This window comes from Conger conger, chromosome 7 (genome assembly GCF_963514075.1).
Source record: "Conger conger chromosome 7, fConCon1.1, whole genome shotgun sequence".
Lineage (NCBI taxonomy): Eukaryota > Metazoa > Chordata > Actinopteri > Anguilliformes > Congridae > Conger > Conger conger.
In genome coordinates, this window is record NC_083766.1 from 46,482,171 (window position 1) to 46,509,401 (window position 27,231).

General features: G+C 39.8%; 2 protein-coding genes across 4 annotated transcripts; both read right to left on the reverse strand.

The window, feature by feature from the left end:
• Positions 1–1,084: 1,084 nt before the first annotated feature.
• LOC133133951 (uroplakin-3b-like) lies at positions 1,085–17,190 on the reverse strand. 2 transcript variants are annotated; one of them, XM_061250266.1, is made up of 6 exons: positions 17,053–17,190; positions 11,390–11,557; positions 9,537–9,774; positions 9,069–9,151; positions 6,166–6,295; positions 1,085–1,361 (listed from the first exon to the last, which is right to left on the reverse strand). In XM_061250266.1, the coding sequence occupies exons 1-6, from the start codon at positions 17,108–17,110 to the stop codon at positions 1,262–1,264; spliced, it is 777 nt and encodes a 258-aa protein (XP_061106250.1). In that variant the 5' UTR covers positions 17,111–17,190; the 3' UTR covers positions 1,085–1,261. The 2 variants fall into 2 exon arrangements, with proteins under 2 accessions (XP_061106250.1, XP_061106249.1); XM_061250265.1 differs by lacking the exon at positions 17,053–17,190 and adding an exon at positions 11,856–12,004.
• Positions 17,191–17,329: 139 nt separating this feature from the next.
• On the reverse strand, positions 17,330–25,826 carry LOC133133950 (uncharacterized). Of its 2 annotated transcripts, XM_061250264.1 has the most exons (7): positions 25,609–25,826; positions 24,615–24,917; positions 23,769–23,951; positions 19,648–19,879; positions 19,076–19,164; positions 18,817–18,943; positions 17,330–18,546 (listed from the first exon to the last, which is right to left on the reverse strand). In XM_061250264.1, the coding sequence occupies exons 3-7, from the start codon at positions 23,935–23,937 to the stop codon at positions 18,312–18,314; spliced, it is 852 nt and encodes a 283-aa protein (XP_061106248.1). In that variant the 5' UTR covers positions 23,938–23,951; positions 24,615–24,917; positions 25,609–25,826; the 3' UTR covers positions 17,330–18,311. The 2 variants fall into 2 exon arrangements, with proteins under 2 accessions (XP_061106248.1, XP_061106247.1); XM_061250263.1 differs by lacking the exon at positions 24,615–24,917.
• Between the last annotated feature and the right edge of the window lie 1,405 nt (positions 25,827–27,231).

Genomic DNA, 27,231 nt, shown 5'->3' on the forward strand with positions numbered 1-27,231 from the left:
GTGAGAAATAGGCCAAACAATAGGCTTAAAAAAAATGTTTTTAAAGTGCTGTAATTTCTACATGGTGAAACAAAAATGTTAAAAATGAATAACAAAAGCTGACCACAGGTGAATTGTCGGCCTTTTTCCTTTTTCTATGTTCTCTGTGCTCTCACTTCCTTACTGTCATTCCTTCATTGCTCTCATATATTCCTTGTTATAGCTTCCCCAGCTTTGTTCTTCCCTTGCTCATTCATCTTACCCTGTTATATTGGATTACCTGATTTTCACCTCTGCCTGTTTTGGACTGTTTCCTGGGCTGCGTTTTTGTACCATCGCTCTGTACCTGGACTGTCTTTGGACTGTCTTTGGACTCACTTTACGTTTACTCACTTGATTTTAAAACCGGCAATTTCTCTGAATTCCCAAGTCTTCTGTCCTGCAAACCCTGACAATAATTAAGAACAGCCTTGTGTGATAAGGCACAGTCCAATAATTATGGAGACATTTGCTGAGGGGGGGCTCTTGGGCAGTTCCTTTTTACTTTGCTCAAGCCATTACTCTGATAAAAGTCAATCTTGGTCTCATCTGCCCACAGGACCTCTTTCCAGAACTCTGCAGGCTCTTTTAGGAACAATTTATCAAACTGACATCCTGTTTTTGCAGCTAACTAGTGGCTTTGTAGCCTCTGTAGAATAGTTTTCTGAGGTCTTCTGTGAAGAGCGGTCACTGACACATCCATGCCCGCCTCCTGAAAAGTGTTTCGGATCTGTTCAACAAGTGTGGGGTTTTTTCTTCATTATGATTAGAATTGTTCAGTTATCAACTATAGAGTTATCATCCTTGTCCTACCAGTCCCTTACTTAGCACCAACTGCTTAGTGAGACAGTTTATTTTGTTAAGCCTATTGTCTGGCCTAAATCTCTGATAATTCTTTTTCCCATACTTCTCACCCTCCTGGTGCAACTCTGTTCCTCAGGTTGACAAATGCCAATAACAGACTCCAAAGGCAATTCTAGACTCAAGACTAAATACTGGGAGCTTTCTTATACATGCACTAAGGAAGTGATTGAATACACCTGACTAATCAAAAACAGCTGAAAAGCCAACTGTCCAATGACCTTTGGTCCCTTAAAATGGCAAGACGATGGATAAAAAAGGATGTAATTTCTACACAGATCACCCAATTACTTACGGACTGCACTGTATGACCTTTTTCTCTCAGTCCAGGTTAATGTGGTGGTCTATGGTGTCACCCCTGGGCTGGGCATTGTCAAATGAGTCATGGTCTGAGTGCATAGGTTCCACTGGTGCTGTAGCTTTGTGCCCTGAAGGATGCTGCATCAGTGATGATGTCGTGCCTCCCCCGACCAGATCCTACACTGTGGGAAAGGGAAGAAAACATTCTCATAAGTTGCCATTTTCCCCAAAAGAAGTACTTCACATTGGTATGCATGGGTCTGTTAGAATTTAAAGAGATATTTGGTTCATTAGTTTTCAGAAATCAGTCATTAGGGAGACAAGCAGCAGAGCTGCTATAACCCGATTATATTGATTTTATTATCATTATTCAGCAGATTCAGCTCTGGGAAACGATGATTGAGCCACTTGGAAGCACTACAGCAAAATGTTGAAATGCACATTTTGGCAGAATCCTTTGTCCTGAACTCTTTGACGAAGAATTAAAAAAAAGGTTTTTCCTGGATTTCTCTGATCTCATAGAACAACTTTATCCCTACCACAAAAAAAGTGAATGTGGTTAGATCTTATACGATTTAGAATTTTTTTTAAAACCTTGGATGAAGGGTATAGTGTGAACTCTGATTTTCTTAAATCCCAGTGCAAGTAAATTTGCTATGCTTAAAAATGTGCAATGAATTGGCTTAATAATAATAATAATAATAATAATAATAATAATAATAATAATAAACTTTATTTATAAAGCACATTTAAAACAACCATGTTTGACCAAAGTGCTGTACAAAACCAGGCAATGAAATAAAATGAAATAAAATGAAATAAAATGAAATAAAATGAAATAAAATGAAATAAAATGAAATACATGTACATTATCTTGAATTCCCAATTATGTCTGATATAAAGGCCTCACTAAAAAGGTGGGTTTTTAACAAGGATTTGAAAACATCTATGTTTTGGGCAGATTTAATATGTGGTGGTAGGCTGTTCCACAGCTTGGGGCCAGCTACCTCAAAGGCCCATTCACCCCTCCTAGCTCTCCTCGACATAGGGACATCCAAAAGTTGCTGATTGCATGATCTAAGTGATCTAGCTGGGGTATACATATTGAGGAGTTCAGACAAGTACGTAGGTGCTAGACCATTCATTGCCTTAAAAACAAATAATAAAATTTTAAAATTTATCCTGTAACGGACAGGAAGCCAATGTAGGGATGACAGTGCTGGGGTAATATGCTCCCGTTTCTTTTTGCCAGTCAGAAGGCGGGCAGCAGCGTTCTGCACTAGCTGCAGACGGCAGAGAGAGGACTGGTCTAAGCCTATATATAGAGAATTGCAGTAATCCAGCCGAGATGTTATAAAAGCATGGACCACTTGTTCCAAATCCTTTTGAGGGCGTGACTTTTGCAAATAGCTAATAATCTCAATCTGGTTGACAAAAAGTGATTACTTTTTTGCACATTGACAACTCTATCCTGAGACCAATTCTAAAGAATTTGGCAGATTGAACCACAAGGTGGTGATATAGAGCTCAATACTTTTTTATATGGAAATATTCACTTCATATATGTTTTTATTAGTAGACATTTTAAATACTTGCTAGTGTGATCATTAGGAATATGCATATGTATGTCTTTTTGCATATGAATTTGTACAGCACTGGCACAAATTATAGAAACACTGCATTTATAAACAGATTATGATAATGCAATTGTATCTTGTATCAGTCTGGAAGCTGAGATGGCCATTGGAGCACATGGTTGTTGTTGTTTTTTAACCATTTCTGTGTGAATTCTGATTTACGTTTGGAATCATTGTCCTTCTGGAATATCTACCTATTACAAAGATTTCCTGGTACTTTGTTGAATTCATTGCGCCATTCATCTTAAATAGTGCCCCTGGACCACTGGCAGCAAAACACCTCCAAAACATCAGTGACCCACTGCCATATTTGACGATAGGTATGAGGAGCTTCTCCTTATATGTATTCCAATTTTCTGCCAAACATGTTGATGGTGTGTATGGCCAAAACGTTCAATTTTGGTCTTATTTGGCCATAGCACTCTCTTCCAGTAATAATTCCAATAAGGTTTGGCAAACTCAAGGTGCTTGGTTTTGTTTGACTCAGTAAGGGCTGTGTTCCTGTCACCCTTCCAAATAGTTGCCGTTTTATTTTTAAAAATTTAGATTTGGTGACCCCAAGACACAACCAATCTCTGCAATTGTTAAACTGTTATCCTTGGGTTACTTATGGCCTCCTTAACCATCTTCCTTGGGGATAATATGGCATCTGAATTGACAGTTTTACAGTGAAAAATCTAGGGTGCCTAAGACTTTTACACAGTATGTAGAGGGAAATTTTCTAAATTCTGATTTTTGTATGTTTTATAAATGCTACAAGTATGTACAATGGGGGAAATAAGTATTGAACACATCAACATGTCCAGTAAATGTATTTCCAATGAGGCCATTCAAGTGAAATTTGCACCAGACTTTGGTAACTCAAGAAATCCAGACAAAAAATCTAAACATTAAAGTCCATATGAAAATAAAGTTATGTGTAATAAAGTGGAATGACATAGGAAAAAAGTATTGAACACACTAACTGAAATTAATTCAATACTTAATTGAGAAGCCTTTGTTTGTAATGACAGCTTCAAGGCACTTTCTGTATGAAGTAACTAATCGCCCGCAGTATTCAGGTGTGATTTTAGCCCATTCCTCTCCACAGATTGTCTTTAAATCTCTAAGATTGCAGGGGGACCTCTTGTGAATCTTGATCTTCAGATGCTTCCACAAATGTTCAATTGGGTTTAAGTCAGGTGATTAACTGGGCCATTCCAACAAGTTGATTTTCTTTCTCTGAAACCAATTGCGAGTTTCCTTTGCTGTATGCTTTGGATAGTTGTCCTGCTGGAAGGTCCACCCACGTCTCATCCTCAGCATCCTGGTGGATGGCAGCAGGTTCATCTCAAGAATCTCTCTGTACATGGCTCCATTCATTGTTCCTTCAATGATATGAAGTCTGCCAGTACCACGAGAAGAGAAACAGCCCCACACCATGATACTTCCACCTCCAAACTTCACTGTTGGTATACTGTTATTCGGGTGATGTGCAGTGCCATTTCTCTTCCAAATATGGTGTGTTGTGTGACAGCCAAAAAGTTCAATTTTGGTCTCATCTGACCAGAGTACATGCTCCCAGTAGTTCACTGGCTTGTCCAAATGTTGTTTGGCAAACTTTAAACGAGCTTCAACATGTCTTTTTTTCAGTAGTGGAGTCTTGCGGGCTGAGCGTGCACAGAGGCCATGGCGATGGAGTGCATTGCCTACTGTCCTTTCTGTCACAGTTGTACCTGCTACCTCCAAGTCTTTCTGGAGCTCTTTCCTAGTGGTCCTTGGCTCTTTGGCTACTCTTCTAAGTATCCTTCTGACTCCCTGATCAGAAATCTTGCGAGGAGCTCCTGTGCGTGATGTTGCTCACTTATGGATAATGCCCCCAATGGTGCTTACTGAAAGATTCAGAAGTTGTGAAATACGTCTGTAGCCAATTCCATTTTCAACAATCTGGTTGCAAAGGTCTCGAGAGAGCTCTTTACTTTTTACCCATCATTAGATGTTTCTTGTGTGGCACCTTGGTAACAAAAAAAAAACCTTTTATAGCCCATCAATATATTCTAACCCAGCTGACATTAATTAGCATAGATTGGAGGTAGAGTTGCCTCCTAATTAGTTATGGTTTTCAGCTGGTTCCTTGCCTTTCCTTGCTGTGGTGTACTGCTTTTTCTTAGTGTGTTCAATACTTTTTTCCTGTTTCATTCCACTTTATTACACATAACTTTATTTACATATGGACTTTAATGTTTAGATTTTGTCTGGATTTTCTGAGTTAATACCAAAGTCTGGTGCAAATTTCACTTGAATAGGCTCATTGGAAATACATTTACTGGACAAAATGTTTATGTGTTCAATACTTATTTCCCCCATTGTATAAACAATAATACCTTTTTTAAAAACATATGGAATGGTTGAAAATTTGCCAAGAAGAAGACGCACATTGTCCCCGTGTACTGTGAATTTAATTTATGGAGACGTGAGGGAGGCCACAAAGAACTGGTTGCATCTTGGGGTCAGCCAGTCTCAAAATGAACTATAAAATAGTTATAGTTCTCTTTGGCACAAAGACACCCATTACTGAGCACAATAAACAAAACCAAACGTCATTTGAATTGTGACTGGAAGACAGTGCTATGGTCAGATGAGACCAAAATGGAACATTTTGGCCATGCACACCATCGACATGTTTGGCAGCAAAAGAGGAATGTATATAAGGAGAAGCATCTCATACCTACTGTCAAAAATTGACATCGATGTTTTGAAGATGTTCTGCTGCCAGTTGTCCAGGGGCACTATTTAAGATCAATCAACGGTACCAAGTATCAGTACCAGTACCCTCCAAATGTGTTCTCTAACCATATCACAAATGATATGGAAAAAAAGCATTTCATCTTAGCCTGGAGTGTTTGCACACTTATTTGCCAATATTTGTGAAACCTGTTTTTTTGCAGATATATGTACATATATCTATTTTTAAACTTTGGTTAATTCATTACATGTCATTTGGCTGATGCTTTTATCCAAAGCAACTTACAGTTGATGAGACTAAGCAGGAGCCAATCCTCCCCTGGAGCAATGCAGGGTTAAGGGCCTTGCTCAAGGGCCCAACGGCTTATTGTGGCCAAACTTGGGATCGAACCATCAACCTTGCAGGTCCGAGTCATGTACTTTAACCACTAAGGACACTTTACACATGTTGGAAAATAAAGCTTTCCATAAAATGTTCAATTGTTAAATAAAGGGTAGAGTTTTTAGCTTTTATTAGAAGTGGCCAATCTAATTTCCTGTAAAAGAAATTAGGAAGCGGCCCCTCAGAATCCAGTCTGGTCATGCACATGAGAGCCTGACTGAGATGCAGTCTCCAGTGACTCACCAGTCCAGCAGCAACACAATAGCCAGCAATAGTGCCAGCACTGCCAGTGAACAGGAGAGGATGACAGTGATCACGACCATCGCCCCAGAGCGCTTCCACATCGACTCGTCAATGGAGGAGCTGGCCCTGGCTGTGAATTCCCACAAATAAATGCAGGTGGGCACAGAAGGATGCACATGCACGTACATATACACACACACACACATACACACACACACACACACACACACACACAGACACACAGACACCCATACACACGTACAACAGAAATTCAGGAATGAGCTGGCATGTGAGTAGAATATGACTCATACATTGTTTTGTAAGAGGAATACAATTACTTAAACAATGCCCTTAAACGTGGGCTGCTTTAAGAAAGTGTTTCAAAGTCCCAGCAGGAGCAGTAATGATAGACAACATAAAAACACTTTAAAGGAGTAACATGGTGGTTGGTCACACCTTCTAGGTTTTTATATGAAATTTTCACAAGAGAGCATTGAAGAAACACAACGAAAGTAATACGTCCATTATTTAGTTTTGGAGAAGTAAGCGTGGTCCTATTTTCACCTGGTTGAGAATGTTCTTCTTGTAGTGTGTCACACGAGGATAACCACTACCCTATTCACGCTGGCCTACAGGTAAGACAATGCAAATATTTGACTAATGATAGGTTCACTTAAATTACACTTCCTTTAAGACTATTTCTGGGTATATTCATTAAGCTTCAAGTTTGCTTTCATGAGGTGACGTTGTCGATAACGCTAGCTAGCTAGTTTTCTTTCATTTCATAGTTGTGCTTTTATCTTACCATGGCCAGCTTGATTAATTGATTACCACGCCCAGACAATTTGGATGAACTTTTCTAGTGGGAAATTTTGGCATAGAAAAATAAGTTTTAAAATACATTTAAAAATGCAGATTTGTTTTATTGTTGCCTAAAGACAAGTGTCACATTCAACCACCATGTTACTCCCAAAAGTTATGGAAGGATGCAAAGAAGTATTATTCGGCAAGTACAATTGGCTATTATATACAGTGACTTCAGAAAGTATTTTTACCCTTCATTTTATTACTTTTTTAGAAGCCCCTTTGGCAGCAATTACAGCTTCGAGTCGCCTTGGGTAAATCTCTGCAAGCTTTGCACACCAGGACTTGGACAGTTTATCCCCTGCCATCTGTGAACTGCCACCTTCAGGTCTCTCCACAGATTGGTGCTCTATTGAGTTTAAGTCTGGGCTTCGGCTGGACCACTCAAGGACAGTCCGAGACTTGTCCCGAAGCCACTCTAGCGTTGTCTTGGTTGTATGCTTCGGGTCATTGTTATGTTGAAAGGTTAACCGTCACCCAAGTCTGAAATAGCGTGTACTCTGGAGCAGGTTTTCTTCAAGGACCTCTCTGCATTCGGCTGCTTTCATGCTTCCCTCAATTCTGACCAGTCTCCCAGTCCCTGCCACTGAGAAGCACCCCATAGCATGATGCTGCCACCACCATGCTTCACTGTCAGGATAGTATTGTCCAGGTGATGAGAATCTTTGTCTCATCAGGGTAGAGAATATTTTTCCTCATGCTCTCAGAGTGCCTGATGCCACAAGTGACTGCAGGTTCACCCAACTCTGCAGAGGACTTCCAAAGCTCTATTAGAGTGACCGTTGGGTTCTTGGTCACCACTGCCCTCCCCTTCTTGGCAGGTTACTGAGTTTGGCCAAATGGCCAACTCTAGGAATAGTCCTGGTGGTTTCAAACTTCTTCCATTTCACAATTATTGAGGCCACTGTGCTCCTGGCCTCAATAGTTTTAGAAATGGTTTTACACCCTTGCTATGATCCATGCCTTGCCACAATGTGGAGAGTCCTGTGTGCCTTTCTAAACTACACTCAGTGAGCACTTCATTAGGTAGACCTGTACACCTTATTAATGCAAATAGTCTCTGGAGTTTCCAGAGAATGGTACGAAAACAAAAGGTTTCCATCCAGTGAGCACCAGTTCTGCGGGCAAAACTGACAGACTGGTCAAAGCTGACAGGAAGGTGAAAGCAAGCAAAAAGCCACACATTACAACAGCGGTATGCAGAAGAGCATCTCTGAACACACAATGTGTCCCAACCTCTAAGTGGATAGGCTACAGCAGCAGTAAGTAAAAAAAGTAAAATAAGTAAGTAAAATAAGTATATAAATAAAAAAAAGTTTTAAGGTCTAATAAACACAATAAAGTGTGCAAAAAGTGAAGCGGTCTGAATACTTTCTGAAACCACTGTACTTTTTTTTTTTTTTAAACAGAACAAGCTGTATTCCCAAAGACTTAACTAAATACTGTTGACCTATTGTTTCAAAATGTAACCATTCATACTTATTTTCCATTTAGTAAAAGTTTATGTCCTCTTCAGACCCTGCATCCTCAAGAGCTGAGCTCTATACAGCATTTCTCTTAACATAAGAGACATTCAATTAAAATTGAAGTTGAATAACTGAAAATAGTTTCACTGTAACACATTTTTGTCATCCAAGAGACTTGAATTATGTCAAAAAAAGGAAAATATAAAATATAATTGATTTTTACGAGTCTCAGGAGGTTAAAGTTAAAATGTTTTCAGTAATTTTGGCTGTAACAGCAGAGTCATCAAATTGTGTGACACAATCTTAGTGGAGCCTGCTTAATTAGATCAGATTAGATGTTTCTCCTGATTTCCTCTAAAAACTCCTCTGATCTTTAGATCGTACCAACCAAACAGCAGCGCTCAGGCACCCCCAGATGGAGAAGTTCATAACTTTCTTTTGCGCCTAAAAGGAGAGACTTCCAAGAATGCTGCTCAACAAAAAGACTTTTTTGTAAATTTCACAAATTTTAATAGAATGATATACTCTATGTTCCCAGGCTAAATAAAAAGGTCAAGAAAAAAACAACTTTACATGTCAGGAGAATGATGGGGAAAGACCATTTTGACTCAGAGACGACCTTTTTGGTCACTGGATCAATAAGGATGTACTTTACTCTGGAAAAAAACATAACATTTCCACCTGTTAGGAAATTCTGCAACAGTTCATAGTTTCATTTTATCAGACAGATTCGATTTTTTTGTTTTGTTTTTGAACAAGCAGTGACAAGGTTTAAAATGTTTAACCCTGTGTAACTGTCCCACAGATCTTTCCAATGGATTGCTTTTAAATTAAATGTGGTTTATGGTTAAGCACAGTTAAAAAAGGAACGAAACGGATCAGAACAAAAGCACCTTCCACAGCATTGTAACTCCAATCAATTTTAAATTCCATCCAGATGGAAGGATGTTTCCAACTTGGCTATAGCACTTTGATGTACTAAGTATACAGTACGGTTTATAGACCCTTTATCAGTATTGATCCACCCTTGGTAGGGTTTACCTGACAGTGGAGCCTGCAGGCAGGATTCCATTGCAGTTGGTGGTGGAGCAGTTCCCATCAGCCCCCACTTTAAAGTACCTGATCCCTGGCAGGTCGCCGCAGGGGAAGTTCCTCGGGACACCCAACTTGGTGATAAAATACATTTTCTGCCCCTGACCCAGGAAGGCATCCATGTACGGCGAAGCACTGAGGATCCCTGATGCCACTCTGACCTTGTCTCGGTCGAAGTTGTGGACACCTGTCCACATAAGTGGGAAGAAGTGTAGAATATTTTGAAATTGAAACTGGGTCTCCATTTTACCTCCTGAATATGTATTGCAGTGTGCATCTGAATCTAGCGTTGTCTAAATCTACCAGAGGCAGGCAGTTAAGTGTATCACTTCTTATTTAGATTAGGCTGTTAGTGATTGTAGTTAGTCACAGGGTATCTTTAGGTTAAGTATTCCTTTTGTGTTATTGGGCTATTTTGCTGTAGCTAGCTTCACCTTGTGGATTTAGTTGTACTCCCCAGCTGTTTTGTATTAGCTAACCACACTTCTTATTCTTCACCACTGCCTCCCTCTCAATTTGCACCTCTCCTTCCATCCCTAATGCTGTAATCATAAATGCTCATACTACTTCCTGCCCACACCTATCATTTGCCTTAAACCTATATCTGTGTGCTCTTTCTCTCTTTTCAGAAGGCTTAACCTTTGTAGACGCAACCCGGTAACCTGATCTACCCACCCCTGTCCTCATCTAAGGAACTCTTAGCGGTGGGTGGACTATGGAACTGCCTGTCAGCTATCAAGAAAGCCGACTTCATCACTGCCTATGCAAAGATGAAGTCCCTTCACTTCCTGGCTCTCACAAAGATCTGGATTACTCCAGATAACACCACTAGTTCAACTGCATTCTCACACACACCCCCAGGGCCACTAGCAGTGTCAAGGGCATTGGTTTGCTTATTTCTCTCTCCTGGAAATTCTGTGCCTACCATACACCTGGAAACTACTGGGAAACTGCAACCTCCCACCTGAGAGCCACCAACAGTTCTCCAGTGTTACCTCACTCATCCAGTCCTTCGCCCTCACCCTGGCCACCCACAAGGCTGGTAACCATCTAGATCTTGTGTTCAACACAAGCTGTTCCACTCCCAAACACAGTGACTCCACTCCATGTCTCAGATCACTACTTTGTTTTCTTCTCTCCCTCCCACCCACTGTAACTTTCAGAACAAATCTCCAACTCTCTCCCATTCCTCTCTCACCTCTTCTACTCTCCGCACTCCCTCCCCCTGCCTCCTCCCTCTAACTCTCCCCTCTCTGCAGATGACTTCCTAGCCCACTTTGAAGGGAAGGTGGGTGGTATTGGGAACTCCTTCACTCATCCGGTGATGCCACCTACTCCCCAAAGCCTATCCACTGCACTGACCTCCTCCTGCAGCCAACAAGACAGCTCCTCCCTACCTACAGAACAGAATTCAGAATTCTTAAGGGGATGGGGAACAGCTGTCCACTCGCTGCCCATTTACCACCGCAGTCTGAAGACTCATCTCTTCACTGTACCTCACTCCTTTGCAGGAGTCTCCTAACCTTGTTTTTCACCTTTCTATCTTTACCCCTATATCCCTTATATTTTTACCTTAGCCTAGGACTTTTGAATTTGGCGTGTTTGGTTGTTTGTTGCATGACTTTGATATGCACGTTTTGTATGTCGCTTTGGATAAAAGCATCTGCTAAATTAAATGTAATGTAATGTTAAAGAAACACTCCGTGGAATGACAGTAAGGATGAAGAGGGCGACATGTAGGAATTGGCTGAAGACATGTTTAATGAACCAATTTGGATCTGGAACAAGCAGTCCATACCCACCTGGGCCAGAGGCAATGACGGACCATATCTCACATGTGTTTACAGTGCAAGGAAGTTCTGTCTGATGGTTGAAATAGCAGAGAGGTTGGCTTAGCACAAAGGAAGTGCTGGTCACACGGCCGATCACTTCATGAGGGAGGATGTGAGGAACCTGGCCCACTGATAAAACTGAAAAAGTAACAAAGACAATTAATTTATTTTACATATGCTTTATTTAATCAGGAATCCCCTTTGAGACTGACATCTCTTTTTCAAGGAGGATGTGACATGCGCACGGCTCATACTCCTAGAAGCACTGTCATGCAAATAAGAAAGAATCAAATAAAAAGCCCAAAAAAACTGCCCAATGCAGTGTGTCCTCCATCATAGTAGCTGTGCAGATACTCTGAGGAAATGCTTGCTAGTTCACCCAAACTCAAAAGGTGGTATTGAATAAACAAAGGGTTATGTAATGAATCACTCCCACCATCAGACCTTATAAATACAGGTGCGAGTCCGCCGGCACATTCTCCTTTTTGCCAACTGGCACCACACTGTTGACCTTCATTCATACAACCTATGTAACACTTTGTTCTATGTCCTTTGTTCCATTTCAACACAACACCATATGGGTCACCGACGTACCAGATAAGCCATGAAGGGAATGTAGTGGGATGGAAAACTGATGAACTAGCCACCAAACAACAAAACAGGCAGGTGAAAACACACTAACAAATGAACTAAACAATTAACAGGTGTGGGTGCTGGGGAAGCCATGATGACAGGAAGACAAGACAGGAAGGAAATTCATGGGGGGCGGAGACACGTAATGAGGAGAGAGGTAAAACAAGGACCGAAGTGAAAGGAGAGAACATAGAAAAGCGAAAAACAAATAGAAACGCACGGACGTGACACCTCTGACATTAAACGCAAGGCGAAAAAAAAAACCTCATAAATAAATGGAGCGCATCAGCCACATGCCATGCCACGCCACTTCTATACCATGGTGTTTGCAGGTGTAAACTTCAACTTGAACCTGCCGTTATTGTTCGTTGTTTCTTCTGTGAGCCTCACCAAAGAAAACGGCTCAGTCTTTGAAGTTTCTTTCCGAAGTTGGCAACGCCATGCCCCAAATCTTTTAACAGGTTACATCAATACATGTAATGTAAAGAGAGGCCAGCCATATAAACGACGGTCTAGGCAGGCTACGCCCAATTTATAGCAAAGTTTTAGACTTGAAGGCTATGCCGTATTTATAACAAACTTTTTATGTGTTTTATGGAATTTATATTCAACTTCACGTTAGCATTAATTAATCAGGATAAGCGGTATGAAACATCACCCACTTATATGATGAGTAATTATAATATTCAATTGGCTTATTAAATTATTTTGCCACTATAAATAAAAATAAAAAATAAATTATTTGATTCATAAACACACAAAACACGCTTCACAACCGTACGCTTTCATTTCCGGAAACAGCTGAGACCCCTCCTGTGGTTCGGCTCCTACCAAAAAATACCAAATCCCCCATTTTTGTGCAAATGCATTTCCGAAAGATTTATGGTCAATTTCGTTTGCTTCATGTTTGATAAATCAAGCCCAATGTGTCTCTGAGTTTAAATAAAGGGAAATTAAATTAATGCTGTGGAGGGATAAGGCAAAGAGTATAAACGCTCCAAACGCATGTTTGTTGCGATTTAACGTCATCGAAATCATTTTGCTCTATCCATGCAGCTTTAGTCAGTTGCAGTGAAAATTACATTAAACTCGGTCAAAATACAAAACTGAAATGGTAATATTAAATAATTGATAAGTATAACATAGTTATCCAACAGTTACATAAAGCAATAAGAAGGTAGCTAACGTTACCATTTAAGCACCGGTGCCGTTTTAGAAGTCGCCAAATGACAGAGCAGCCATTATGGTAGTTAGCCAGCTACTTAGCGTTAGTCACTGGTCTAGCTGACGTTAGTTCCAATGGCTAACAATGAAGTTAGGACACCAACTGAGTTGACCGAAGTAAGGACACTTTATTTGGGATTTTAGCAAGTTAGGAAGTGTAATGAAGACTCAATGTGTTCCGAACAGAACATGGGGAAGCGGCCGCTTTTAACGTCTGTTCAATGTTAGTTTTTCTCCTGAGGAATGTAGTTTATGATTATGGTTTATTATTGCCTATTCTAGATGCTTTAATTGCTATGAATTATACCAGTAATTAGTGAGAAAACTAGAAATAACTGCACAACTTCCCTGTGTTCGGCAGACCGTTAGCTCACAATATTCCAAACAGCACCTTAAGCACAACTATTACAGCTTTGTACCAGATCTTAGTATCTCGTTAGCAACAGCTTCCCCTCCATACTCTCACAGGGGAGCACCATTACCTCGGGTATGTGTCTGGTACCATGTTTTTTGACTTTACACACACCCAAAAACCAAAGCCGATCTGGAAGTAATTTTTATATTGATCTGTCATGAAAGTTGCACTGTTCGGAACATCGTGCGTAAACTTGAACTTTTGTTCTGTAATGGCTGTTTTCTTAAATCAGGTCCTAACTGAAATTACCATGGTAGATAAGATCAAATTTCGGAGTTAGGATGTTTCTGTAATACACCCCCTGGATGACTTCACAATTTCATTAAAGCACCCAAAACCAAAGGGGGAAAATATCCCAAAATAACCACCAGATGTGAACACCTCAGTGTGAAACCAAAGACAAATAAATGGAGCTCTGCTGCATGCAGAACAGAGGCCACCGTAGGTGATGCACACTCCGGTGATAGAAACTTGGAAAATTAGCGAAAAAGCCCAACCTGCTTCAGCACAAACATCCTCCAAAGAGCACCCCAGAACAGTGCCCAAGATGCAGCCATCCCTCTAGTAGAGTGGGTCATCACACATGTGGGAAGGAGCACCCCAGTACTGCTATAGGTCAACCCTATCTCCCCTACTCTCCAGTGAGCCAGTCACTGCTTAGACACAGCCTAGTCTCACAATGAATCCCCATAGCAAACAAAAAGACGGTGTATTAATCCCAAACCCAACTTGCTTTCAGCACAGTCTCTGCATTGAATATCAGGTAGTTTGCTACGTGAATACCCTGATGACAGAGCAGAATGGCACATCTATCCAGGGTACAGATGCCCATATGCAATGCCTTGAAAATGAAACAGGAATGTGGAAATATGTATCATGGAGGTCTACTGTGAACCAGTCCTCATGTCCCATGGATGAAAAGAGGCATGACAGCCAAAGCATTGGAAAAGCCAGACATTTCAAAAATGGTTGAACCTCTTCTGATTCAGGAAGGGCCAGAAGCCCAAAAACAGGGTGGCTTGGTTTTGAATTGGAGCCTATATCCAGACTCCAAGTGCCCAAGGACAACTGCCACCAAACTGGTCAAACTGGTGTTGAGTGAAATGTGAAGCCGGAGCCTGACAGCTTTTCTTCTGGAAGGTTGCAATGTGGCTGAGCCATCAGGCCAACCCCAGTGAAAAAAACACAGAGCAGCCTAGCCCAAATCTGCTGAGGGGCCATGGACAGAGATGTGCTGTGGCCTAGAGGGGGCTGGGCCTTGGGAACATTATTTTCAGAAGAACATAATATTTGTTAATTTAACTGCTGCCAAAAAAGCCATATTACAGTCTTGGGTCACTCTAAACTCTCTATGGTAAAATGTTGGCTTGTCTGCTCCATGGATATTGCTTGTGCAGAGTGATCATTGGCAATAATTAATAAAGCTATGCCCTCTACTATCACTGCATGGAATGACATTCTTCAAGTACATAATCTGACATTTAGCTAATGACAAAAAAATGTGGTTCTTATGTCCATATAGCCCTACATGCTTATCTGGATGTTTTTAATTTTGTGAGGCGATAACTGTATAGGAAGTATGAATGAGACTTCCCTGTCTTTTTTATGATTTATTTATTTTTATGCAGGTCCTCACAGCCTGTATTATAGTTTGGCATTTTTGTATTTTGTTTGTATTGGTTGTAACAGTGATCCTATATTTTGTATAATAAATAAAATATTGATTCCATGCAGATTCCATCCCTTGTCCTATCAGAACAAATAACTGAAATGGAGTTTTGTTTCCTATGAATGAGTTCCTCATAATGCATGAGTTCCACCTATTCATAGATTTGCCCATAGCATCGTGACAAACCTGTTACTGAACAGTCCAAGTATCTCGGCTTCTACTGTGAGTCCTCAAAAATTAACAAACCTCTATGTGAATTATGTTGTTTTTCTGAGTGAGCTCTGGCAAAAATATAGTAGCAATCCATTTTATCAATCCCTGGAAAATGTAATTTGAAACCCCAAAATATTATTCGGTTAATACTCTTCTGAGCCTGGAATACTTCAGTATTTGTTCATAACTGACATTTGGGCAGTTTCTATATCCTTCATACCATAGTTTAAAAAAGGGTAGCACTTAAAAAGTGTTCAAACCTTTTCACATTATATTATATTGAAGCAAGACATGGACACATTTTAGTTAATGGCTTCAGCACTTCAGCATACTATTTCTTCACATGGCTGAAATTAATATCATTTTCCATTGTGAGCCCAAAATATTTTCCTTCCAGACATCTACAACTACATATATCTCCCATAGTAATTAGTAATTCAACATTTGGCACCCCATCCATTCTCATCACTATTATTACTATACTATTACTACATTTATGACCAATTTTGAGACAATGGACAGAGTCCAAGTCCCTAATATTCAGTTTCATTAAATGGCCTGTTGTTCATCATAAATATATAAAATGACATGACAATGACAGATTTTCTCATTATTTCAGAGAGAACGATATTTTCACAATAAAGCACCGTGAACAATATTTTCACAATAAAGCACTGCAAAGTGCACTGTGTGTCAACAGGGTAAGTGTCTCTTTTGCAGATATCTTATTTCAACCTTGGGCGTGAAGGACAAACCAGAAATTCTCATTCTTGAAAAACCAGTTCGTCCTATTTTACCCTATCAATTCCTCCATGGAACGTTTATTTCTTTTTTCCCTCCTAAGTGCATGTACTTCCAAGGAATTATTTCCAGTGAATTCAAAAGTTTCAGTACACTGTTTTCAAGAATATGCACGTGTTACGACTGGACTTCAAAGAGTCCAGTCATAACGGATGTTGTTCAAGAACAAATAAGAGTGTGGCGGCTACTAGGTAAATTTGGCATTTAGCCGTTTTTAATTGCAACACAGATTAGTCATTGAAATAATAAGTGATAGGCTGAATGTTCGCGCCAATATTAATTCTTGCTATAAATCAAGAAAGCACCTTTTATTTACATTCTTGGGCAACATGGGAATAAAATGGTATACGTTGAGATACGTCTTGGCAGATTTAGCAGTTTCTTTGTTGAAGTTAATTCAAAATAGTGTGATAAATGCGAAGCATTCGCATATCGAGTTTAATACTAATTTCTCGGCTAATGAAAAAAACCCCATAAATAATTAATTTTGACTCCAATTTTACAGACGTGGATTTCATCGTTATAACATGCTACACCAGCAATAACTGTAAGATATACATAAATAAAATACAACTATTTTCAACAAGCGGAGTAGTTTACATTTAAATATTTTCAGATTTAATTGATCATCAAAGAGATTTGCCCATGCTCTCACTATGTTAACTCGAATATACTTACTTTTCGAACGGACGCAGCACAGCAATGTACAGATGGCAGCAATATATGAAAAAGCCATTTAAAGTTGTTCACTGGTGTTTCCTTTTATCTTCCTTGTAAAACTACTTTAGACGTTTCATTTCCGAATGCCCATTCGATGTGGATCCACCTGGCATCCTTCCTGACATGTCCGGCCACAGTAGAAGAAACAGCTCATATTGAGGGGAGGTGTCCGTTTTTATTAGCAGCAATCCCTTTTTGTTGCTTTTGAAAAGTTAAACCACTAAAATGACTCATGTAAAGAGAACGGTATTTATTTGCATTGTGTAGCTACAACTGATAGTGTAATGCACTTTTGTCTGAAATGTGCACAATGTTAAATACGATATAAAGGCATGAGAACTGTACAGTCCAAGAGGAAGTTGCTAATAGAATCTGTATATTACTGTCTGGAATGTAATAATCCGTAATGAATACTATGTGTCAGATGACATAAAATAAGCTGCAAGCACTTATTTAACAATTATTTTGAACCCAATAATAATAATAATAATAATAATAATAATAATAGATGTGAATAAAATGTTTAATTTACGGCAAATCTGCATGTTTGTTTACTGGTTTTTGTTTTAGCCTAGCAGTATACTACCTGATTCCATTCATTTGCTAACCATGGTCTTCAATCAAGACCTTGCTAAATAGAATAGAATGGAATCAGATGTCTTAATGCTGGGCTAAGAAAAACTGCACCAATTTTTGGATAAGATTGGGCACCCATGCTCTAATAAAGTTTTAAACAATCATAGAAACTTGAAATCATGGGGTGTGTTGTCGCCTCATGTAGGTAAAATTCTGACTAACATAAGGTACAGATAATTACCCACATCAGCAAAGAACATTAAAATGAACTTAGTTTCAAACACTACCAGACTCAAGCTAGTCTGGGTAAATGATGCACTGGCAATACATTAACAAAACACACATGGCATATACCAAAGCTGAACAGTCCCAGTAATGGAATGCTGGAAATACCCAATATGTGTGTTTGTCTAAAAGTTATATATTTGCAACAAACTTTAGCAGTCGTTGACATGAATACCTGAATGTATTCAAAATACTCCAAAATGTTTAGACTGGAACACGAAACCTGCAGGAGTTTGTAGTTTGTAGTCTGTAGTTTGGATGTTGTTGCCTGTCATAGCCTTTAGAAATGGTAAGTAACACTAATGGTCTCTCTAGGGCTGATTTATTTGCCTTGCAAGGCACATGGTCTAAGCAGTCTAGCTGTCGCCTTCGTAGAGTTCATAATTCCTGAAGCGCCTCAACGTCAAAGTGTTTTGCGGGTCCACATTATCCACAGCACTGGACAAATTTGGCAGCACATTGGCATTCTTCTTCAGGTCTCCTTCAAAAGACACGTTCACGTGTGGAATGGGGTCCCTCAAGTGGTGGGTGTTGTACTTTTGGACTCTCAGGGATCCGAGGACTGGCATTGGCTCAGATTCATGAATGTGCCTGCCAGACGAGGTGAAATGAACATTTTTCAACTTCCGCAGAGGCAAATCTTTGGTGCAAGTTGTACTCTAATAGAGTTCATGAGTCTACACTTCATAAAATGTACTCATTGTATAACTGTAAAATGTATGAGGAAAGTGCACTTTACTCCAAGCATTTTGATTTTTACTCATCTCAGAATCATAAGGAATTATGAAATGAAAGGCGTGTAATGCTCAACATCTAACACCAGAGGCATTTCATAAAAATGGTGGGGTCATTGCAACTCACCCATAAACCAGAGCCAGGATCAGCATCAGCAGTAGCAGGAACAGTATAATGCTTAGTATGACAGTGATAGCAATCATGGAAGGAGATCTCTCAGCAAGGTCATCGTTAATGGAAACAAATGATTTGGCTGGAGAGGGGAACAGTAGTGAGCAGTTGATTGAATTTACGCAGAGTAGATATTTATATATATTTAAGCAGATATGTTTACATTTATAATAATATAGCAAATATGAAAAATAAATTAACTGCAGACTCTTACGAGAAACAAGGCTGATGGGGTTGGACCAACCAGACTCCTGAAGAATTGTAACATTTGGGAGGCTGTCCTTGACTACGATGTATTTAAAGCTGAAATCACATGACAGGAAGAAATCTTACAAGCAGTTGATCAAAACGTTTCTGCACCCTGCTGTAAAAGCCAGCTTGGCCAGCTTGAAAATTGAGCTGGTCATGAAGCTGGTATAGCTGGGTATGTGCTGGTCAATTAGCTAGTGCTGGTAGCTTGCTAGTCAAACCATGTCAAGCTGGGAGCTGGTCTGAACTGGTCAACCAGTTTCAAGAGCTAGCTTTGAGCTGTTTTTTCAGCAGAGCAGCTTGTCAGCTCCATTTTGTGAATGAAGATACACAAAAATTTTAAGAAATGTGTAGCTTCCAGATATGTCTCATTATACCGAATCAGATTATGATAACAGCTGTGAGAGGAACTCCACAGAAGCTGACCCAAGGTCCCCCTAAAAAACTTCAGAGATTTTTTACCAAAGCAAAATTGAATATATTGCTGTCTATGCACTCCAAGAATAAGATACATCACAGAACAAAATTGATTCCTACCTGACATTTGATCCAGTAGGCAATACTCCATTGCAGTTGGGATCCGAACAATTTCCATCTGATCCCACTCTGAAATCTTTAGTTGCAGAGACATTCTTACATTTGAAGTTTTCCAGAGGGCCTACCTTGGTCAGGAAGTAGTTTTTTGAGCGTTGGTTGGAGAAGGCGATTGGGTAAGGTGATAAACTGAGAATATTGGAACTGGTCTTGTCCTTATCAAAGTTTTGCACTCCTGTTAAAATAGTTAAGAAAGAATAAGATATACTTTATTGAACCCCATGGGGCAATTGGTCAATGGCAACAGCTGGAGTACACCTGACCTGACATGCATGCTACCACCTCCCTGGGATAACACTGGCCAGCTATGTGTCGTCCTGCAGGTCTTCTGCTCACAGTTGCCAATGACACTCTGAATTTATTTAAATTTAAACCATTGTCGTGAGCCACGGACCCCTTGCCGAGCTCAGACCTCACGTTCCCACGAGCAGTACCCCACGAGGAGGTGTCTCGGGGACGAACTCAAGTACTCCGAACGTCCTGGAGCCCTGGTAAGTTCTACTGAACTTCCAGCCCAGTCTCGAAGTGAAGGGTGTGATGCAAATCTGGTATTCGATGTCCTGTATTCAATGTATTCCTCTAAATAATCTTTATCACATATGATTATAGTAAGATATACTTTATTATAATCAATCAAAAGAATAGAGTTATACAGATTACAGTTTACATATCATCTTTTGCAGTTTGCTAATCACATGCAAGTTACATATACCCCTTTAGCTCTTTCTAATTTACCTTTCCACCATGATGTTTAAAAGTCAAGGTACACCCCTCAAATATCCATCATCCTCTTTGGCCTTTACCTTATCTTATGGCTCCCCCTTCATGGAGATAAAAGCTACTGAACTTCCATTAATACAATGGGTACGAACACCCCTAAAGTCTACTGTAGGGGAAAATTCACAGAACGAAAGATCTCCCTCCTAAAAGCATGATAACCAATCACAAGTCAAAATCAGACTCCACCTTAGTGAGCAGGCTGGTTCCTCCAAAACTCTCGACGATGTGTGCTAAAAGTTTATCAATATATCTGTATTAAAGTATGATATGTACCCTGTATAGTTTCAAACTGATTAACTGCTAAATTGTGCTAGGATTACACAGTGAGCCCAGCCAGCTGGCAGGGGGGGCCCCGTCTTGAACTGTGTAGACCAAACTGTCAAGGACACAGATATGACTGTACAGCTGATTTCTCCGGGACTTTCGATGTTTTATGCCAGGAGTGTATCTATTTGACCTAGAACATTAATTATAGCTGAGCTTATGAAAACGCAAGAAACCACAGTGAAAACTGTTGAAATGAGAGCAAAGAATGCTACGTACATTTATTCCCTTAGAAGAGAATAATTAATCAAATGTTTAGTATGTCTGTATATTAGAAAAGTATATTAGAAGTGAATATTAATGAAATGTTTAGTTTGTCTGTATATTTTCAATGATTACTGCTGCTTAGTTTGTCTTATAAAAGCGAAAGATACAGAGTGACGTGTATGGATGACGTGTTAGAGGGAGGGCATCCAGAACTTTCTGAGGTCTGGTAGTTTGCCAAGAGCAGGTGCGGGGTGAAGTGAGGACACGTAGTTGGCAGAATGCCCTGAACTTTGTACAGAGTTGGCAGAGCATAAGGACCGTTGGCAATTTGCCACAATGACGTTGTGGGAGGAGCGTTGGGAGGAGTTACGATAAGAAAAGTGTGGGTGATTTGCCAGAATGAGGTTTTAGGAGGAGTTGTAGGTGGAGTAACTGTGTATAAAATGGGTGTACAAATGCCAGTCGGGGTTCAGTTCTGGAGAGCTGATCCGGCTTTATGCACATGTGCTAATAAAGTCTGATTTTCCTGAAGATCTTGCTGCCTGGTGTCGTCTTTTCCCTCGCGAAGATGTTTTCCGACAAATTGAAGATTTGGACTCTACTACTTATTTATATCGTATATAGTATCTTAATGAGAAATAAAAGACATAAAAATAAAAGGAAACTTATAATGTATTACTTCTATGTATTACTTTTCCTACTTCTACAAGTAATATAGATTATAATTACCACCCCAGCTTGGTTATAGTTGTTCTGCGTGGCTCTTTCTTCAGCTGAGTCCGCACCGCGTACGTCACTCCTCTCTCCATATCCATATCCTGGAGTGGCGCGCAGAGGGAGCGCGCCACTCCAGCTTGACTGTCTTGTGTTGCTCTCTCTTCAACAGCTCGTAGATATCTTCTGAAGCAAAATTCTAAGATCCCACTCTTAGGTCTAAAAGCTTATTCCTTATATATCTTTTTTGCATACAAAAGTGTACCTTTTTTGATAAGAAATGTCCCCAATATGTCAAGCGGGAAGACATTTATCTCTTATGTAACTTGTTTTTTAATGATCATATTAATTATTTCTGTTTTTCCAATTGTCAGTTTCTCATACCTCAAAAGAAATTTCCCCAATATTTTATGTCATGTGCCCCTCCAGTTTGGGAATTTCCACCATCTTAATATACGAGTGGAAAAACACTAGCTCTTATGTAATTTTTTAATGAACCTATTCATCACTGGTATTTGTCTCCCTGTCATAATCTCTCCTTGGACTCTCTCCAAACTTTGACTTCATACAAGCCAGAAGTTAGTGCCCTCCACCATCTCAACACACTCTTCAGGTGCCCCTCTCCGCGGCGCCTTAAGGGATCTACAAAGGACATCCAGCCAATAGCTGAGTGTAAATCATCCACCAACTCTTCTATAGTCAGTCCTTTGAATCTATCCGAAAAATTATTTGTGCTATAATCAGGAAGGCCCTTAAAGCCTCTTAATCTTCTTTCGGTATTGACATCCCTCCGTTTTCCTTATTTTTTTTTTGTTTGTTTTAGCCAGGCATTGTGCCCCTCCCCTGTAGGGTTGGGGTATTCTCTGTCAGAACTTTAACCTTGCTCCTTAAAACCCTAAATCTAAGTCCCCCGACTTCAGACTCCTCTACTGACAAGTATGGCTGCTCATTCTCTGAACCACATATTTTTCTTCTTACGGGCGTTCTTACTACCACCTCGATGGCGTGTGCGAGGGGTTAACAATGCATTCCTTCTGAACCCATCCCCCGTCAATCTCTCATCAGGGGGCCTAGGGCCGGTCCTCGACACCATTGATGTTTCGTTGAATACTTATCTGTTTTATAATTATTCTGCAACAAATCGATGGTTTAAATTTAAAAGAATTCCAAGTGTCAGTGCCAACAGTTATTTGATGTTAATTGAAGAATGTAATAAAAAAAGTGAGCCAAAACAATACAATATACACACTCTGACAAAATAAAACCCAGGGAAGGTGGTTGAATGTAACATACCATGTATTTATACTGGTTAAATGTAAAACCCACTGATATTAAGTGTGTACAAGCACCGTCACTATCCACTGGGTTTATTTTCAAATATTGATTTACCATGTACGGTGCAAAGATCTAGTATATATATTCACTGAGTATATGTCTGCTTTATTAGGTATTTATTAGACTGGTCTTCTCTTCTGCTGCTGTAGCCTATCCACTTAGAGGTTTGAAAAATTGTGTATTCAGAGATGCTCTTCTGCATATGACTATTGTAATGTGTGGTTATTTGTGTTATTGTCACCTTCCTGTCAGCTTTCACCAGTCTGGCCCTTCCTGTGACCTCTGTTATTAACAAGCCATTTTTTCCCGCAGAACTGCTGCTCACTGGATATTTTTTGTTTTTCACACCATTCTCTGTAAACTCTAGAGACTGTTGTGCGTGAAGATCAGCAGTTTCTGAGATACTCAAACCACCCTATCTAGCACCAACAATCAGTCCACAGTTACAGTCACTTAGATCAGATTTTATACCCATTCTGATGGTTGATGTGGACATTAACTGAAGCTCATGACCCATATCTGCATGATTTTATGAATTTCACTTCTGCCACAATTGGCTGATTAGATAATTGCATGAATAAGTAGGTGTACTACTAAAGTGTTCCTAATAAAGTGCTAAGTGAGTGTATATTTCCTATCAAAGACTGTAGCTAGAATTTGTCATAACAATCTTTCAGTGTGTTAAAACGGAGGAGCATTCTTACCTGAGTTTATTGCTGGAACAAGATATATGACGCAGGTATCCAACGTGCAGTTTACATTTTCAAAGTAACACAGTGGAGATAGCAGTATGGCAGTGTTGGCAGTGATGTTCCCTACAAGTTTGGAAGGAGTGACGACTGGAGTGGCAACTTTTTCCATTGAGTCAGGCATATATTCGGCAATTCCTGCATGAGCAGAGGAGGATGTCAGGTTTTTTGGCATCCACTGGCATTCTTTTGGATTGGGTGTATTTCAGGTTGGAACAGACACACAAGTCAATGCCGTTGTCTCATCAGTTTAGCCTATCCCATTTTGCAGACAATGACTGTGAAAACTAAAATGTTCCACAATGACCACCGTAAAAAAAAAAAAAGGTATTTTTCATGCTTTCATGCCTCTAAATTATTGAACGATATCACTGTTGTTGCTTTACTTAATTTAGTTAATCTCAGTCTAAAGGAACTATAATGTATGATTCCATCACTTCCTGTTTCACTAGTGTATTAAAATGGAATGGTTGCAAACTTGCCGGGAATGGAAGTGCATGTCGTCCCCACAGACGGCAAATAAGATGATGAGGGAGGCCATAAAGATCCCAAAAATCGCAGTTTTTTGCAAAGACTGGTTGCATCTTGGGGTCATCAAGTCTCAAAAAGATCCATAAAATGGCACTTCCAACTCTTTGCAAGGGTGGCCCAAAGACAGCCCTTACTGAGCAAATTAAACAAAACCAAGCATCTGGAGTTTGCCAAACCTCATTCAAATTGTGACTGGACCAAAATTGAACGTTTTGGCCATACACGGCGGAAAAATAGGAATGCATTCAAGGAGAAGCACCTCATACCTACTGTCAAATATGGAAGAGGGTCATTAATGTTTTGTAGACATTTTGCTGTCAGTAGTCCAGGGGCAATATTTACGATCAATTTTGGTTGAAAATCTGGTCGTCTCTCTTGGGAAGCTGAGACTTGGTCGTAGGTAGGACAAAGACTCCAAACATATATCAAAACCATGCAGGAATGGTTAAGTGAAAACAAAATCCATGCTCTGCAATGGCCTTCTCAGTCTCCCGACTTAAGTCCCATTAAAAACCTGTGGTCAGAACTCAAGAGGGGGGTCCATAAATGCAGACCCAAGAATTGTGAAACGTTCTGCATGGAGAAATGGTCAAAAATGGAGTCTTAAAGGTCAATGGTATTTTGTGCACATTGGTATCATTGACTTATAATGAAGCAGGTGGCTGAAAGACCTATCCTGGAGCCAACCACAATGGTGCTACAGAGCACCGTCTCTACCCAAAATCAGGAAGTGAGCTTCAGAAACAAAGCATGGTCTTGGCCCCAACATCCATATTTACAATAATCTACATTACATGTTTTAAAACATTGAAACATATAAATTATTTTCAGAAGTTATATCTGAAGAATGTAGAAGACAAACACAAGATAAGTATTCCAATTGTACTGCAAATAAAAATAATTATATTTAATAATATTAAAATATGACTCAAAAAGCTCTCTGTGCTAAACCAAACAGTATTACATTCCATTCTCTTTGATGTATGAGAATAGTCTATTCTTTAAAAGATAACCACAGGGACCACAGTCAGGGCTCCTTTAAAAAGGCTGATCACTGACACATGAAACAAAGAATGACATGAAACGACATGAATGGCAGCAAACAGTTTGTGTAGACAGAATGATATTAATTTCTATACTGGTGTCTCCTGCTCGTAGGTTCTATCTTAAGTAACCAACTGATGAGTAATAAGGAAAATAACAACTTAAATGTCATTTTACCATCAGAGATAATGACTAACAAGAGAGTGAGCAACATACTTACTTTGTCCCAGCACACTCCGGACTGATAGGCATAACACTGTAAAGGCCACAGTGAGGAAAGCCATTTTAGTTTGGTATTGATGTCTCCGATACCCCCTGGAGAGCTAGTCGATTTTGAGAGCGATAGGTCCAACTGGACTAGAGCAGCAACTACAGGTGCTCTCTGAAAGGGACAGCTTTCAAGTATTCTCAGCTGTCTCCCCTCCTCTAAGTATTCCCTTCTCCTGTAAATATAGAATACGTCAATTAAAGGGTGCAGCAAGCTGTCACTAGCAAGTTTGGGTGTGCATGATGGGAACACCCTTGAAGACAATGCAGGTGTATATTGCCTGTACAAGTTTATGCACGCATAACTCCAACAGTCATCCTGCTCCTACAATAATAGGACATGCATCAATACAAGCAATATCGTGTCATCTGGTATTTTGATCTGTGTTAGGAAACTTCAAAGGACCAGCCCAAAGTGGTCACCAGATAGGAAGCAAAGAACAAGAACTCTGGGGGGAGGGGGTCCACCATTTCAGGTTTAAATGTGTGTGAGTGTGTGTGTGAGAGTGTGGGAAGCCAGAGTGTTACTGCTGTTTTCATAGGTTGATTTAATTATTGCCTGATCTAGTCTCTCCACATAGGAGCTAATTTCAATAAAAGCCAAAGCTATTAATAGCCAAAGCTACCTAAGTAGGGGGAGGTTCTTGTCTCGCTCAAAAATATCTCAACATCCCAAATATTCAATGAAACCATTATGCACACTAGGAGAGTGTTCATTTCCCAATAACTTTAAGAAGATTGAGTGTTGTATTGTAGACCAGAACCAATACATACTCAGTGGCCACTTTATTAGGTAGAGCTGTACACCAGTTTGGTAATGCAAATATTTAATCAGCCAATCATGTGGCAACAACTAAATGCATATAAGCATGCAGAAATGGTCAAGAGGTTCAGCTGTTCTTCAGACCATCTGGCATCTATGTCCTGCACCTAGGTCTGCCGTTCTAAATTTCATCCCTGGTATTTATATTTGGCTGCTTTTAGTTTTAGGACTTGGTTTTGGCATTTTGGGACTATTTTGGGAGGAAATAATCTGTGGTTTGATGTTTTCTTTCATTAATTTATTTTGTGGCGGTTCCTTGTCTATGTCTGTAATCTTCATTATTCTAAGGGGGTTGAACCAATGACTTTCCATGAACATGAATGCCGAACCTTTCTGCCGAAACTGCTGGATTCTGAAATTGTTGTTTCATTGTTGTTAAATGTGCAAATGTACACTATTGTCCCTGACATGTGCACAGACTATTATGCTGGCCATCTAGGGATGACATGGATATCTGCGGAACAATACAATAAGAATAATGCTTGAGACACATAGGAGCAGCACAGAAATAGAGTGACACTGGTATACTCAGGGGGATACTATTATAAGAATGACAATCGAGACACTGTGTGAGGGATTTTGCTAGATTTAAAGTATATTATAGATGCAACTGAGAAAAGAAAATACCTAAAATATTTTTTTCACTTGGTTCCTCAGATATGGGCATTTGAAATCTGTTCTCTTGCAGGCGCTCTTTGTCTTTAAAAGTGCCAGAAAAGACATAAAAAACTTTTCAGTCCAATGGCTATCTTG

Excerpts from the sequence above, each read along its gene's own strand:
- LOC133133950 (XM_061250263.1), bottom strand. The coding sequence starts at position 25,672 with ATGGCTTTCCTCACTGTGGCCTTTACAGTGTTATGCCTATCAGTCCGG. Across the intron at positions 19,165-19,647 it reads CCTACTGGATCAAATGTCAG|CTTTAAATACATCGTAGTCA; the intron begins GTAGGAATCAAT and ends ATGTGATTTCAG. Across the intron at positions 18,944-19,075 it reads CCCCATCAGCCTTGTTTCTC|CCAAATCATTTGTTTCCATT; the intron begins GTAAGAGTCTGC and ends TCCCCTCTCCAG.
- LOC133133951 (XM_061250265.1), bottom strand. The coding sequence starts at position 11,940 with ATGAATGAAGGTCAACAGTGTGGTGCCAGTTGGCAAAAAGGAGAATGT. Across the intron at positions 11,558-11,855 it reads TGTATTTATAAGGTCTGATG|TTTTATCAGTGGGCCAGGTT; the intron begins GTGGGAGTGATT and ends TTACTTTTTCAG. Across the intron at positions 6,296-9,068 it reads CCCCATCATTCTCCTGACAT|CCAGGGCCAGCTCCTCCATT; the intron begins GTAAAGTTGTTT and ends GGGAATTCACAG.